General features: G+C 42.7%; 2 protein-coding genes across 3 annotated transcripts; both read left to right on the top strand.

Moving 5' to 3' along the window:
- Positions 1–201: 201 nt before the first annotated feature.
- zgc:158803 (LUC7 domain-containing protein) lies at positions 202–8,909 on the top strand. 2 transcript variants are annotated; one of them, XM_058380719.1, is made up of 10 exons: positions 210–838; positions 2,830–2,924; positions 4,026–4,124; positions 4,652–4,762; positions 5,654–5,797; positions 5,937–6,113; positions 6,324–6,502; positions 6,596–6,625; positions 7,064–7,201; positions 7,363–8,909. In XM_058380719.1, exons 1-10 carry the CDS (start codon positions 778–780, stop codon positions 7,595–7,597), a joined length of 1,269 nt encoding a protein of 422 aa, XP_058236702.1. In that variant the 5' UTR covers positions 210–777; the 3' UTR covers positions 7,598–8,909. The 2 variants fall into 2 exon arrangements, with proteins under 2 accessions (XP_058236703.1, XP_058236702.1); XM_058380720.1 differs by lacking the exons at positions 7,064–7,201; positions 7,363–8,909 and adding an exon at positions 6,820–7,027 and having other exon boundaries at positions 202–838.
- A 1,439-nt stretch (positions 8,910–10,348) lies between these two features.
- pane1 (proliferation associated nuclear element) lies at positions 10,349–14,393 on the top strand. Its single transcript, XM_058380758.1, has 6 exons — positions 10,349–10,518; positions 10,685–10,764; positions 11,361–11,459; positions 11,594–11,673; positions 12,254–12,345; positions 13,720–14,393. The coding sequence occupies exons 1-6, from the start codon at positions 10,462–10,464 to the stop codon at positions 13,861–13,863; spliced, it is 552 nt and encodes a 183-aa protein (XP_058236741.1). The 5' UTR covers positions 10,349–10,461; the 3' UTR covers positions 13,864–14,393.
- Positions 14,394–16,079: the final 1,686 nt, after the last annotated feature.

The following is a 16,079-nucleotide window of genomic DNA, read 5'->3' as shown; positions in this document are numbered from 1 at the left end:
AGGGGGACGATGAAAATATTAGGCAGGTGGTCATAATGTTATGGCTGATGAGTGTATGTTAAACGTGTAGTTTGTTAAGGCCTAGTTAGGAACGGAAGCCTTGCGTTGACGTCACAAGAATTTCAGCCAATCAGACGCCGGGAGCCATGACGCCGCGCTTCCTGGAGGCCGCGTCCGCGAGGCGAGCGCGCGCGGTTCGGAGAGAGGGAGAGCAGGAAGTTCGCAAAGCTACGAAACAAACAAAAAAAAAAAAACAACAACAACGATAAATTTAAAAAAAAATTAAAAAACAATTGTCCTGAACATGGTTAACTCCAGAGTGAAATAGTCGCTATCGGAGCGGGGGAAATCGTTTCAGAAGAAAAATATTTATATATAAACGGAAGTTTCTCACCCCTTGCGCGCGGCTAGCGCTAGCGTAGATTAGCTTAGCTTAGCTTAGCTTAGCTTAGTATAGCTTAGCTAGACTTTGCTAACAAGGAGAGAGAGAGAGAGAGAGAGGTGAAAAAGGACGGAAGCATTCACACAGTGCTGCCTCGGTCACAGAGACACTCCCGGGTCTAAAATAAACATTATAAGGATTAATACTTGGCGGAATACTTGAACATCCGGGGTCTTTCTTTCAGTCAGAAAAGTTAAATTCGACACACACAGACACACGCGCACGCACACATGCACGCGCGCGCGCACTCTGGCACGCACTGAACCCGAGGCCTGCATGTGTCTGAGGAGAGAAACTATTAGATTTTATTTTAATAATAATTTATAAGAGTGAAGATGTCGGCCCAGGCGCAGATGAGAGCCATGCTGGACCAGCTGATGGGCACAGGCCGAGACGGTGAGTTATAACCAGTGTGTGTTTCCTGTTTAATCGTGTTTTAGCTTAGCTTTAGCTTCGCCTCTGAGCAGTGTTTCCTCATTCCTGCTCCATCAGATGTTTCCATCAGAGAGGAACTCATTGGAGCTGAAGAATCGCTGATGTATCATTAAAACCTTATAGACAAGTAGTACATGCGTACAAAAGTATTGACACCCCTGACCATCACACCCATGTCTTGGTTCTTCCCTAAAACTGTTGAAGTACATCATTATCTGTAATGTCTTTATCATTACAATTTTTATTCACTGGAGCTCAGAGACTCGGACACTGACCATGCTCCTGAGCTCCATGAAGATCTCCATGGTGTGGAGGGTGAAGGTTGGAGAAGGTGGAAGATCTGGAGTGTCCTGCACAGAGCCCTGACTCTGACCTCAACCCCACTGGGATGAACTGGAGTCTCCTCAACATCAGAGTCTGATCTCACTAATGCTCCTCAACATCAGAGTCTGATCTCACTAATGCTCCTCAACATCAGAGTCTGATCTCACTAATGCTCCTCAACATCAGAGTCTGATCTCACTAATGCTCCTCAACATCAGAGTCTGATCTCACTAATGCTCCTCAACATCAGAGTCTGATCTCACTAATGCTCCTCAACATCAGAGTCTGATCTCACTAATGCTCCTCAACATCAGAGTCTGATCTCACTAATGCTCCTCAACATCAGAGTCTGATCTCACTAATGCTCCTCAACATCAGAGTCTGATCTCACTAATGCTCCTGTAGCTGAATGATCACTAATCCCCACAGACACAGTCCAACATCTAGTGGGAAACCTTCCAGAAGATAAGAGTGGAGCTGATTATAACAACAAAAGGGAATAAATATGGAATGAGACGTTCATATGGGTGTGATGGTCATACTGTTGAAAGCTATAAAACATGTACCCTTGATTGAAAGCTTGTAGCTTTAGAATTAACCGTGAAAACGAGTTCCCTCTTCCCAGTCCTCAGGGCTGCTGTTTGGTTTGTGCCACGGTTCAGCAAAACTTTGAACTAAACTATCTGATGTACGAAACTCTTTCTGAGGTTACCTCTGCCTTCGAAGCATCGTTCATGTGCTGGTGTTTTTTTCTCTGTAGACATCATTAATGACTACTGCCGAGTTCACACTGTACGTTTCTCGCCCTGATTTTCACTCGGTCGAGGTGAAAAACAGGTTTTGCGAAATCGCAGACATATGCCCAGAATTCGGAGGCAAATTGGTGCTCGTATCACACGAGTGATAATCACGCAGTGCGGATCATCAAAGACTCGATCTGGGAGAATCGCCGATGCCTGTGAAATACACTATATTGCCAAAAGTATTGGGACACCCCTCCAAATCATTGAATTCAGGGGTTGGGCTCGGCCCCTTAGTTCCAGTGAAAGGAACTCTTAATGCTTCAGCTTCATACCAAGACATTTTGGACAATTTCATGCTCTTTGTGGTAACAGTTTGGGGATGACCCCTTCCTGTTCCAACATGACTGCACACCAGTGACCAAAGCAAGATCCATAAAGACATGGATGAGTGAGTTTGGTGTGGAGGAACTTGACTGGCCTGCACAGAGTCCTGACCTCAACCCCATAGAACACTGTGAGACAGGGCAGCGTGAAGCTTGGGGAGGAGTTATGTATTTGGTTGTGAGAGGTAGCTTGTGGACCAGACAGAGTTTGTCCTATTGTGAAGTCATGCAGCATGTAACCTCCTTTGACAATTGTGCAGTGTGAACATGGCATAACATGCAGCGGTGTGGATTGTTTATTTCTGTCACAAACACACACAATAAAAAATAAAGGCTATGGAGAAAGTAATAAATTGAAACCCCTTTTGAGTGGCTAAAGCAGGATAAAATTCTAGTCTTAAGAGTGTTTAACATGTAGAGAATTCTGAATCAGTCTGAAAGGTTCGATGGGATTCAGCAGCTGGCCCCGTTTCAGGAAACTTGTGTTTTCTTGTGGTTTTAGGAGACACGATGCGCCAGAGGATCAAGTTCACAGATGAGAGTGTGTGTAAAAGTCATCTGCTGGAATCCTGCCCTCACGACATCTTATCAGGGACGGTGAGTGTGTGTCTGTTTGGCAGACAGTTCAGGCTTTATGGGAATTTGTGGAGGATTTTCTTTAATCGTTCTGTATTTTTACACACGATACAGTGATATGAACATAAGTTACTGATAGTGACATATTTTGAAACAACGTCCACAGATTGAATGAGATGTTCTACCTGCCGTGTATGACATAGTGAAATGTATTTGACCACACTTAATTTGAGGAGCTCATTTCTAATCTGGAGTTGAAAATTTAGACTATTCTGGCATTTCATCACATGATTATTCTCTTGTGAAGGAGTAAAATGTACTGAGTTTGTGTAATGATAGTTCTCTCATATACAACACTTCATACAAAGCATTTAAAGAGCTTCGGGGTTATTATACGAAGGAAAAGATATCAGCTTTCTAACAAACTTGTCAGGAGTGGGAGACAGCTAGATCGCCAACACTTAATTCCTCAAGAGCTTTTAGCTGCTGTGGTAGAAAGGACATTATTAATTACATTTACATTATTTAGTGTCCAGTGTCACCCAAATGAGGATCAGGGTCCCTGAGGTTCTGAGCCTGGTTCCTCTCAAGGTTTCTTCCTCAGATCATCTCAGGGACTTTTTCCTCACCATCATCACCTCAGGCTTCTCATTAGGGATAAAATAGTAGCTTAACTTTAAAATTGTTCCTCTATGTTTTTGTACTAGTATAGTATGTCATGGTATAGTGTTGTATAGTGTGGTATGGTATAGTATAGAATAGTGTTGTACGTTATAGTATGGATCATATTGAGTATAGTGGGGATGTGGTAGCTTAGTGGCTAAGATGTTGGTCTACCGATTGGGAAGGTTCAAATGAGATCGAATCCCAGGGCCACCAAGCTGGTCACTGCTGGGCCCCTGAGCAAGGCCCTTAATCCTCAGTTGTATAAAAAAAAGGGATAAATGTAGATCACTCTGGATAAGGACATCTGCCAGAAATGTACATGTACATGAGTATAGATCTCTAACGGGTTTCTGAGATTCATGACCAGCATTCCATTGTATAAATATATGTGCAGTGCTTTTATTTCCTGACTGTAAATCTTCCTCTTCACACTCTGGTCCTGTGTGTCATGTGCAGCGTATGGACCTGGGCGAGTGTTTGAAAGTGCACGACCTGGCTCTGAGAGCCGACTACGAGATTGCCTCCAAACACCAGGAGTACTTCTTCGAGCTGGACGTGAGTGTGATGTCAGATGCCTCCACACTTTCGATGAGATGTTTGCTGTGTAGAGCACTACTTTATAGAACTGACATTTTGTAGTGCTAAAAACTTTTGTGTTGTGGTAAGTAGTGTAGAAATAACATGCCCATCAATGAGAACTCACAAAATCCACTGGTTCCAGTTTGCAGATTACTATAGAAACAGATGTCTCCTCAGACGTCTTTACCGATGAAAGTAGATGATTAATTGTTTCCTGGCTTAATTGGCTCTATTAATGTCTTGTCCTTGGGTTTGATACAGAAACACATCAGTGTGGATGTTGAGAGTAATGATCAAAATCGTTTATTTCACATTTTATGTAGCAACAGCCAAAGTGATGCGTTTAACCGAATATACGTCTCACATCTTTATGGAAATGTTTGTTGGAAAAAGTCACATAGCTAAAGAAAAATCATGTGACTGATATTTTATTTTATTTTATTTTTTGGGGGGTGTGTTTGTCTGTCTGTCTGTCTGTGGGTGTCTGTTGTGGGCGTATCCAGGCTGCCGAACACTTGCAGTCCTTTATCGCAGACTGTGACCGGAGGACCGAACTGGCCAAGAAACGTCTGGCTGAGACTCAGGAAGAGATCAGCGCAGAGGTCGCTGCCAAGGTAACCACAATGTTTAGCCACCTGGACATGTACTGTTTTAGCTTAGTGGCTAAGAAGTTGGTATCCCGATCGGAAGGTTGTGAGTTTGAATCCCAGGTTCTCCACGCTGTCACTGCTGGGCCCCTGAGCAAGGCCCTTAACCCTCAATTACTCAGTTGTATAAAAAATGTAAGTGGCTCTTGATGAGGGCGTCTCCTAAATGGCAGAAACGAAAATGTAAAAAAAGATGGTGATTAACCAGTGACCAAAACACCATTTTCTGGTCTGATCAGAAGCTCAACTGCATTTAAACCCAAGATCACTGTATTAACATTTTAGCTCATTAAGCAGCTATAAATAAAAAAGTATATAGTGTGTGTTCTGGTGCATGAGTGCCTTTCTTGACTCCAGAGTGAGTGTGTGAAACTCCCAGTGAGACTACTGCTTGTTCTGAAACTCTATTTCTGTGCTGAAAGGATGTCGGTTAGGTGGCATTGAAACAGGCGGCTTGGACACCTGCTGAACAGCTGACAGGAAGTTCGCTACAGCGCTCCACAAAATAGCAATACTTAATGGTTTTTTAAATATTCATCTTCAAAATGGACTGACGTCTGTTTGTTTGGAATAGTTTAACATGTCAGCTTAGGGACTTCATATTAATGTGTTGACTACGTTCCTTATCTAAGATTAAACCCTTTGCTCCATCCAGATGTTATTGCTGCTGCAGGAATCACTGCTTCATGTCATGAAACCAGACAGGAAGTATTGTTCTTGAGTTCTGAGAGATCAGATTTAGGCAGTTTATATTTCACATGCTGATGAATTTGTAATCCCTTTACTGTTGCTGGACCACTGTTGTTGCTCTTCTGCTTCTTCCATCTTATTCCTCTACTACTACTACTTTTTCTCCAGGCAGAGCGTGTGCATGAACTCAACGAGGAAATCGGGAAGCTCCTGGCACGAGCGGAGCAGCTGGGTGGAGAGGGAAACGTGGAAGAGGCTCAGCAGGTTCTGGAGAAGGTGGAGAAAACGCGCGCCCTCAAGAAAGAGGCAGAGGTCAGTTTCATTTACTTCATTTTTTGATGGTCATGATCACCTCCATTGAAGAGAGATACACTTCGATGAGTAACTGTGATTAACATCACCTTGGCCTGCACACATGCACCGACACTGATGACTGTGTGTGTGTGTTTAGGACATATACCGGAACTCCATGCCAGCCTCCAGTTTCCAGCAGCAGAAGCTGAGGGTGTGTGAGGTGTGCTCCGCCTACCTTGGCCTCCATGACAACGACCGTCGCCTTGCCGACCACTTTGGCGGGAAACTGCACCTTGGCTTCATCGAAATCCGGGAGAAGCTCGAGAAACTGAGAGTGAGGACAGGAACAGACTTTTTTTGTAGACCCATTAGATATGCAAAGACACGTTTAATCCTTAACCTCTCTGTTTGTCCGTCTCTCTGTCCATCTCTGTCTTCTGTTCTTTTTTTTTCTGCCTCTTCGTTTCTTTTTTTGTCTGTCTTTCTGTCCATCTCTGTCCGTCCGTTTTCTGTCTTTCTGTTTTCACCTCTGTCCGTCTTTTAGAAAGCAGTGGTGGAAAAGCAGGAACGGATGCGCATGAAACGGCGGGAGGAGAGAGAGCGAGAGGAGGAGAGACAGAGGGAGTGGGAGATGGAGAGAGAGAGGGAGCGTGAACGTGAGAGAGAAAGAGAGCGGGAGAGGGAACGAGAGAGGGAACGGGAGAGGGAGAGAGAGCGCAGGAGGTGAGTTACACTCGTATGTTATCTATCCGTGTCAATTTTTTAAATCATATGATAGCATATGACTTACAAATTCTCTCTCTCTCTCTCTCTCAGGTCCAGATCTCGCAGTGGGGACAGATACAGGTGACTACAGTGTGTGTAGATGTAGAGGAACAGAGCTAAATAAAAATTACTTTACCAAGGACCATTGTTATTGTTGCATGTACATTTGCCTCTGTGCAAACAGATGAAGCTAGTGGCACAACATATAAGGAATGTCGTTTTCTTTACAAACATCCTATTTAATAATGATCTAACAGATGTACATGATTGGATAGTGTCGCTGTGATGGGCAGGAAAGAAAGGGTGTGCATACCCCCCCCACCACCACCACCACCACCCCCGGAGCACAGACGGGTCACAGGTTGCTGTAGCAGTGTCAGAATTGAAACTTGTCTCCAGATGTTCAGGATGTTGAGTCTGTTACTCGACTCTGGAACAAGCCTTTAGTTTTGTGAGATAGTAGTCTGCTGAGAGGTAAGACATGTCATAAAGCCATAAGGTTCTGTGTCTGTGTGTTAGGGATGGTGGAAGCTCATCATCTCATCGCTCGCGGCGACATCGCTCCTCCCACTCCAGAGACCGGGACCGAGAGAGGAAGCACAGACATAAAGACCGCCATCGCTCTCGCTCTCATTCTCACAGGAGAAAGAAGAAGAGGTGCGGTTTTCACCTTAATTATACGCCTACACTTATTCACTAATAATAATTTGGTACAGGATGCTATCTTAGATATTATCTTGGGTATTATGTGAATCATTCAGATGCAGAACTTCAGTCATGAAGTTTTTGATTTGACTTTAATTATTTTTCCATTTCAGGTCGTCACACACCCGAGAGCGGGAGCCATCCCAATCGCAGGAGCGATGGAGGGAGTACGGAGGAGAGGACAGGTGGAGGGAAGACGGCTGGAGGGACATGGAGCGAGAGCCGGGCGAGAGAGAGAGGTCGATCTCGTCCCCGGAGATGGGCAGACTGAGGGGCAGAGAAAGATCCGTGTCCGTGGAGAGAGAGAACCGCTCCAGCTCGGAGGAGAGGGAGTCAGGAGAGATATAAACAGATTGATAGAGAATGATGTCGGTTGCTATGCTTTCACATGACTTCCTGTTCCGGTTCCTTATTTCTGTGTTAGCTGATCTGTCAGTGACTGGATGGGTTTTGGCAGAGAGATGCACATCACATCTGATGTCTCATCACTGATCTGAATTATCAGCACAATTAGGCCTTATTTCCTACAACACACAGACATGCTGTGTATCTGAGATTCCTTTGATGACTAAACATTAAAAGAAAGATCTTATCCTCACCTCATCCTCATATCCTTCGTTTAGGTTGTACTTTCATAAGGATTCGCTCTTTTCTTCCATTTAAACTGAAAATAGTTAAAAAGATTGTCCACTTTCCAGTTTTTTCAGTCTTGTCCAGTGTAATGATATTTTGTCAGCATGTCAAACTGCAGCCCTGCAGACCGACAGCGTGAAGTTACGTAATGTGCAGCTAAGTTAATAATAATCACACTGAAAAATATTAATTAATAAAAAATTCACCAAACTTCACCTAATATATTTATATATATATGTCCACTCCTCAACAACACTTAATCCAAATAACTGGCCGAGCCACCTTTAGCTCACTGACCAAATTGGAGTTAATGGATTGTAATCACGGACTACAGCAGATTTCATATGAATTTTATTAAAACTTGTGTAATACACCAATACATTTCTACACAAGAGAATAGAGCCTGATTGACAAAGCTGAGGTTTTGTCCATTCTGGGACTCGGCCTTCAGGGCTGCAGCTAGACGGCATGCATCTGACTGACCTGTTCTCCACCAGGAGTGTACCGAGCTGGCTCTCTGCATGACCTTTCACCCAATCCTCTGAGATACGAATCAGTGGCCGCAGATTGAAGAATCGAGGACTCTAGTTAAGGTTTTTGTTTGCTTTTGAGACGTAGTGGAAATGATGGGCGTGTAAATAACATTTGCGAATAGATTTCAAACAGGTTTGCACATCCCGGCTCCGCGTGTTAGACTCTTGACGATTCGCCCGCTCTGACGGGTTGTGACCGGGTTTATTTGGGTGGGGGGGTTTGTTACAAATGGGAAGATGTGTACAGGACCAGAGATTGACTGGTGTTTATGCATTCAGATATGGAGGGAGCGACCTGCAATCTGCCAGCCAACCAAAGTCGAGTCGGGGGGGAGTGTGCGATTCACCTTCATTCATGTTACGGCAATTTAATGTGAGGAATTAAACTCCTCCAGATGTTCAGCTACCACAAAAGATGTGTATTTTCTTTCAAAATGAACGAGTCTTTTTTTTGTTTGTTTGTTTATTACTGTTATTAAACAAATGGTAACTGATGCTTAGGATGTTTTTACAGCTGCTATGAAGCTGGAGTTATTCGTTAACAAGCGAATAATGGTGGAACCCGAAGCGGCCGGCGTTTTCTCATCTTCCAGGAAGTTCCAGCATGTTTTTACGTAATCACTGGTTAGCATGAACGTAACCTATGTGCAGTGATCACACATGGAGCTTTTGACCTGTTTTCCTGTACAAGAACATGCTGAGACACTTATTGACTGCCCTAACGAGTGCCCTTAGGCTTATTATAAGTAACAGTTATCTCTTCAGTACATGGAAATGGGTGAGGATTTGTTTATGGTGACTGCACATATGGTACACATGCAATAATGATTGAGATTCGGGTTTTTTTGTTTGTTTTTGTTTTTTTTAAATGATGCTTTATTTCATTTCTCACTGTTTGAGATTACAGAATATTCTTTGTCCACATGCTCTAATTTTCTACATTGATGAATGAGTAAAGCTGCCCAAAACCAGTCCTGTGGTGGAGTTCCTCTCCAAAAAAAAAAAAGAGAGAGAAAGTGTTTATTATCTTGGGCAGATGTTCAAATATATGTGTGTTTTCCTGATTCCAGCACCATATTTCGTTAACAAGAGCCAAATCTGAATTGTGTGATAACCAAGATGAAATGCCTAACGATCCTGAGGCCCATGATGTTCTTAAAGTTCGCTTGTTGACCAGTACTCACAGATTCATAGCTTTTGTTTATTGTATTTGATTAAGATTAGATTGAGAGGTTTGGTGTGTTGACGGCGTTTGAGTTTATGCTTACACTTGACCTGAGCAGCAGGTAACTGTGAATACAAAACTCGGGCTACTTTCAGCGTCCACGATGGTGTACTGACCGATGGCGGCGTGCTAATTCAGTACAGCAGCGTGGCGTTTAAGAGCTAGCCTTCGTTTACTTTTGGAAAACAAACAGTACCACTCTCTTCCATGTTTCTTTGTACGTTCAGGTTGTACATCACCAAGGCCAACTGTTTCTACTATAGTATGTTGTGTGCACAACTGTTTTTTGTTTGTTTTTAATTTGCTTTTGTTTGTTTTTCTGAAGAAACCTTCAAGCAAATGATATAAAAGTTAAATAAAGGCGTTTGGAAATTACAAAATGTTTTTTTCTATTCAGATGTTTTAATTTCTCTCTCTCTCTCTCTCAATGGTATGACGCCTGAATACAAAATGGCTGCCAGTCATTCAAGTTGTTGCTAGGCAACCGGCGCACGCTGTCTCTCTCAGGGAAACGATGAAGTTAGCACGCAGCTAACTGTTTAATTAATCAACATTTACCTCAGAAGTGTCGTTAAATCTTTGAGAAAATAATTCATATTAAGTCTACACTTACCCTCAGTCGCTAAACAGGATGTTTTATGCCCCACGCACAGTGAGGAAATATGATTTGTTTTTCTGAGGCAGGAGGAGTAAAGGTGCTGCACGGCCACTAGCGGGCAGCAAAATGGCGACGGAAGTGACGACAGAGTCTTTGAAAAGAAGCGGCAGCACGAGCTATAGTGCAGTCTTGTCAAAATAAATAAATAAATATAAAATGTAAGATGGCATTACTGGCACCTTACACCAAAATACCTGAACCCAATACTGCGACTATTCTGGTAAGCAGCAAGTTAACGTGTGTTGTCTTTGTGTTTCGCTTAACAGTTGTTTACACACGGCTCCAGTTAGCTAGCTAGTGGTTGGTTAAGTACACTGGACCTAGCTTCACTTTTTAAAATTTTGTAAAACTTGTTGTTCTTTTTGTTTTGTTTTGTGTTATATCAGTTGGTCGAAAGCGAGGAGAAGTTTCAGTCCAGACTAGCCGACGCTATAGTGCAGCGCGAGAACGACGCCATCGTCAACGTGTAAGTCATTTGCATATTTATAGATTTGTCATTTTTTATTAACATTTACATTTCTGTCATTTGGCAGATCCAGAGTGACAAAGAGTGCTTTGGGGTCTCTGTCAATGAATACATTAACACTGGTCAACAGGTCACAGCCTGAGGATCTGACCATCAGCCTAAACATACAACAATACATCAAAACAAACAGGGAAAATAGTGTTTCGGTAGGAGGTTGGTCTTCATCCGGGCGTTTGAAGACGGGCAGTGATTCAGAATGACATTATTTACAGTGATGATTGGTTATTGGCGGTTGGTGACCATGGAGGTCAGGGCTTGGTCATTGGGAGCATAGTGATTGGGTTCTTGGATGTAATGGAGGTAAGGGATTTGTTGTTCAGGAGCCATGGTGATGAATGATTTTTCACTGAGAACGATGTTGTTCAGAGATTGGACGTGGAGACGCGTGGCTCACACAAGCACGTGCAAATGTGTGTAAAAATGTTATAGTTTTAATAATATTCAGTCCGTTTCTTTCATTCTTTGACGTCATCTTGAACTGCTCTTCATCCGGGTTGTTACTTGCAAAACTTTTTAAATTCTGATCCGTTTCTCAGGCGTCTGGCTCGTAGACTTCCTCTCCCTGTGGAGAACAGCGAGACTCGGCCCCGTGTGGATCTGGTGGTGTTTATAGTCAACCTCCTGTCAGAGCACAGGTAACCTCCATCACACTCTGCTCTCAGACACATGCCTATCTGATTCTGCTACTTCAAGGGCCATCTTGACTCATTTTAGTTCATCTTTCTTACCTCTGCTGTTTCTGTGTTTCTCTGCTCTCATGTATCCTTAGTCTTCAGGTGGTGGAGAATTCCCTCAGTCACCTGAGATCAGATTTTTTCCTCGGGAAGGTGTGCTTCATGGTGACTGATGGTAGGTGATGTCTTTGTATGTTAATGCAGATATGCTTCTTATATATAAAAATATTAAATCAGCATTGCTCTGCCTACACTATATAGCCAAAGGTTTTGGGACACCTCTCCAAACCATTGAATTCAGGGGTTGGGGGTTCAGTGAAAGGAACTCTTAATGCTTCAGCTTCATACCCAGACATTTTGGACAATTTCATGCTCTTTGTGGGAACAGTTTGGGGATGACCCCTTCCTGTTCCAACATGACTGCACACCAGTGACCAAAGCAAGATCCATAAAGACACGGATGAGTGAGTTTGGTGTGGAGGAACTTGACTGGCCTGAAGTCCCAGCTCCCAGAGAACACCTCTGGGATGAGCCCAACACCTGAACTCAATGATTTGGAGGGGTGTCCTAAAACTTTTGGCAATATCATGTATTAACTTCTTAGTCACTCCCTGGAATATTATAGCACCCATTTAACACCCTAGCAACCACCTGAGATTCCTTAGCAACCGATTAACTACAACTAAGCAACCACCTGGGATCACACTGTTCAATCCACATCCAGATGTTTGAGTGGTGTGTGTGTGTTTACTCAGCGAGGTGTGGCGCTCTGACTCAGGAGCGGTTGCTCAGTGTGAAGAAACTTGCAGCGTCTCACCGATGTCCTTTAATCTGTGCTGAACACCAGGTATGACACCATCATCATCATCATCAGCTCAGCTCTACACTACACTACTGAGCACACGTAGCACAGGCTTGACTAAAAACATTAACACATACAGTGTTGGGTTGGATGGGACTCAACTTCTTCCTACTCAGAAATGGTTTGATGACCACAACAACCAGTTTGAGGTGTTGACTTGGCCTCCAAATTCCCCAGATCTTAATCTAATCGAGCATCTGTAGCATGTGCTGGATAAACAAGTCCCATCTATGGAGGTCCCACCTCACAACTTACAGGACTTAAAGGATCTGCTGCTAACATCTTGGTGCCAGATCCCTTCAGGGATCTAGTGGAGTCCATGCCTAGAGGGGGTAGGGCTGTTTTAGCAGCAAAAGGGGGACCAAGACAATATTAGGCAGGTGGTCATAATGTTATGGCTGATCAGTGTGCGTGTGTATAGATCTCAGGAAACATCTCTAAATGGGTCATGTTTCTTTGCAAAATGTTATCTGCCATGCCTTTTTCCCCTCCTAATAAACAATACATTACATCAATACATTTTCTAACAGAAATAAATCCTGTGTCTGTAAAAGATCTAGTTGTCTAGCTTAACCTGCAAAGGAAACATGATGCAGGCTGTAGATTGATTCTCTGGATGATTTTAACAGCGTCTTTGTGAGCAGGTCTGAGCGTGAAGGCAACGCAAGAAAGTGAAAGTTAAGAGCAACAGTGCAGCCTGAGTGAGGAGGGTCTGTGAAAAACGCACAAAACCAACATCGGAAGGCTGTTGGAATACTAACAGCACTGATTTATGCTGAATATTTATCTCTTACATTAATGATCTAAAGGTTTTATCTTCCGTCTTTAAACAAGATGCTCAGCTGATTCTTACATGGTCAAGTGTAAATATTTCATCACATCTGGGTTTTAGGAAACTAATCTTCCTTACGCTTGTAGTTAAATACTGCACTACAAATTATGCTGGAAAAAATGTCTAAGGTATTTAGATAAAAATGCTGGCTTTATTAATTGTGTATCCCTTTAGAGTTAGCTAGATTGAGATTCAGTGCAGATGTTCATTTACAGACCACATCTGGTCATTTCCATGTCAAATTGTTAGAGCCTGTAACAGGAAAGAGATCGATGGAGATGACCAGATAATGTCTATTGTTTATTCAAGCCAAAAGGACTTCGAGCTTTATTATTATTAGTTTTATTATGTATATTTAATTCACAGTCTGGAATGGAAAGTGTCCTCATATGTAGGACTACCAGTACTGTCACTGAGAAGAATAGTACAACATTCTCTCTCTTTCTCTGTGTGTCTCTCTGTCTCTATCGGTCTCTCTGTCTCTCTCTCTGTGTCTGTCTGTCTGCCTCTCTCTCTCCTCCCTACAGACAGAGGATGGTGTTGCCATGGCAGCGTCGAGACTCCTCACCCTCCTGAAGGTGTCGGCCGGTCTGTCTCCCGTGGCGACCACAGCGCTCTACCTGTCCACTCTGACCCGCTGCACCGTGCCCTCGGAGCTCGATGAGGACTGACCTTTCACCCCTTTACCTTTCTCTGATTCTTTTCAGATCCTGCATCAGTATCATCCCTGTCGAGATGCTTAGAGTCTGCAGTTACAATAGGAAATTTGAAAAATGTATAAATTTGAAGCTTTAGAATCAGAGTTGTAATGTAATATATTTACACTGACCACAAAGGAGTTTTAGTAAATAAATCAGGTGGTCAACTAAAAGGTTCCACTGAGGTGCAAAGTTATCAGCTTACTTACAGATCTCAAGATTTTTTCTTTTTGTGTCACTTTTTACTGCACCTTAGTTAACAGCAGGTGGTGCTGTGTCCCTATATCCCTGAACCTTGTAGGTTTTCTTATTTTCCTTCCCCATCCATCCTAGCTGAACGTGGTGTGTTCTGCAGCTCCTCATGTCTTGGTCCTCGTGTATAAAGTTTTTTTACATAATGTAGATATGTATAGCAGTAGCTGTATGATTTCTTCTGTGTTTTTAACGCTCTCAGCTTGTCTTTTGTTGCCACAGTGTTCATTATTAAACCATGAAGCTTTTTTCTGTCTCACTTTCAGTCTGAATGCGTATGATGTGTTTCACTGGGGTTCTTGGGTTTTTCTAATAAACTATAAAGTCAGTGAGGCGTTTGTACAGAACACCGTAGACACAAAAACAGACTCATGTGCCTCGTGTTTTTAACACATTTTGGTAGCTAACGTACGCTGACTCAATTTCTGAGCAAAAAAGGCCACAGAGTTAACATCACTTAACCTGAGAACTTTCAAAAAGAAAAATAACAAACATGAACTAACCTGACAGGATTTCTGGAGAGGAGTGTTATAACTTGTCAACGTAGCTAATAAGCTATAGAGAGTCTGGGTTTCTGAGAGGGTTTTATAGCTAGCTGGTGACAGGATTTATGATAGATGTCCATACATGAAGTTATGTGTAATAATGTGAAATGACACAGGGGAAAAGTATTTAATACTTAATATTAAAAACCTTTGTTGGCTTCAAGACACCTCCTGTGTGGAGAACCTAGCTGCATGCATTACTCCGGAGTGATTTTGGCCCTTTGTTCCACACAAACACTCTTCAAATCTTCTGTAAACTCTGATTATAAATCTGATTATCTGATTATAAACCGGTTGAGAGTTTCCTTGGCTGTGTGTTTGGGATCCTGCTGAAATGTCCACCATCGTTTTATCTTCATCATTGTGGTAGATGGCAGCAGATTTTTTAAAAATTTTCCATTCCCTTCAGTGATATGAAGTTTGCCAGAAAGTTTGCGTAAATAGCCTCACACCGTGATGTTCCCTCCTCCAAACTTCACTGTTGTTGTGGTGTGTTTGAGGTGATGTGCAGTGCCATTTATCCTCCAGACATTATGAATTAAGGCATTCAAGTTCAATTTTGGTTTCATCTGACCGAACTGTATTCTCCCACAGTTTCATTTCACAGACTTGTGCAAATGTTGTGCAGAAAACTTTATAAACAAGCTTAAACATGTTTTATGTTTCTTCAGCAATGGAGTCTTGCGTGGTGAGTGTGCATACAGGCCATGGTGGTTGAGTGCAATACTTATTGTTTTCTTTGAAACAATTGGACCTGCTAATTCCAGGTGTTTCTGAAGCTCTCCACATGTGCTCCTTGGCTCTTGGACTTGAACTCTTCTGATAATTCTTTTTGCTCCTCTGTCAGAAATCTTGCGAGGAGCGCCTGGTCGTGGACGGTTTATGGTGAAATGACGTTCTGTCCACTTCTGGATTATGGCCTCAGCAGTGGTCATGGGAACTTCTGTAAGCAATGCCATCAGTATGTTTTGCAACAATAAGGTTGCGAAGGTCTTGAGAGAGCTCTTTGCTTTTAGCCATCATGAGATGTTTCTTGTGTGACACCTTTGGCAATGAGACACCTTTTTCTAGACCATCAGTTGGGACTGAAGCAGCTGATATTAATTTGCACTGACCAGCAGGCAGGACTGCTTTCTAATTACTGATTGACTTCAGCTGGTGTTTTGGCTTTCCATGCCTTTTTACACCTCCTTTTCTTCATGTGTTCAATGTTCAATGTTTCATTTTACATTATTACACATAACTTACTTTATGGACATCCATGGTTTGATTTCTTTGCAGGTGTGGATTGCATGGTCTGTTACCAACATCAGGTGAAAATTTCATGTCAGTAGCACATTGGTAGTACTTATTTTACCTGATGTATGTGCTTATGATATAAATAACGGAAGT

This window comes from Hemibagrus wyckioides, linkage group LG26 (genome assembly GCF_019097595.1).
Source record: "Hemibagrus wyckioides isolate EC202008001 linkage group LG26, SWU_Hwy_1.0, whole genome shotgun sequence".
Classification (NCBI taxonomy): domain Eukaryota; kingdom Metazoa; phylum Chordata; class Actinopteri; order Siluriformes; family Bagridae; genus Hemibagrus; species Hemibagrus wyckioides.
Note: the sequence above shows the minus strand (reverse complement) of the source record. Positions and strands in the feature narration are given on the sequence as shown.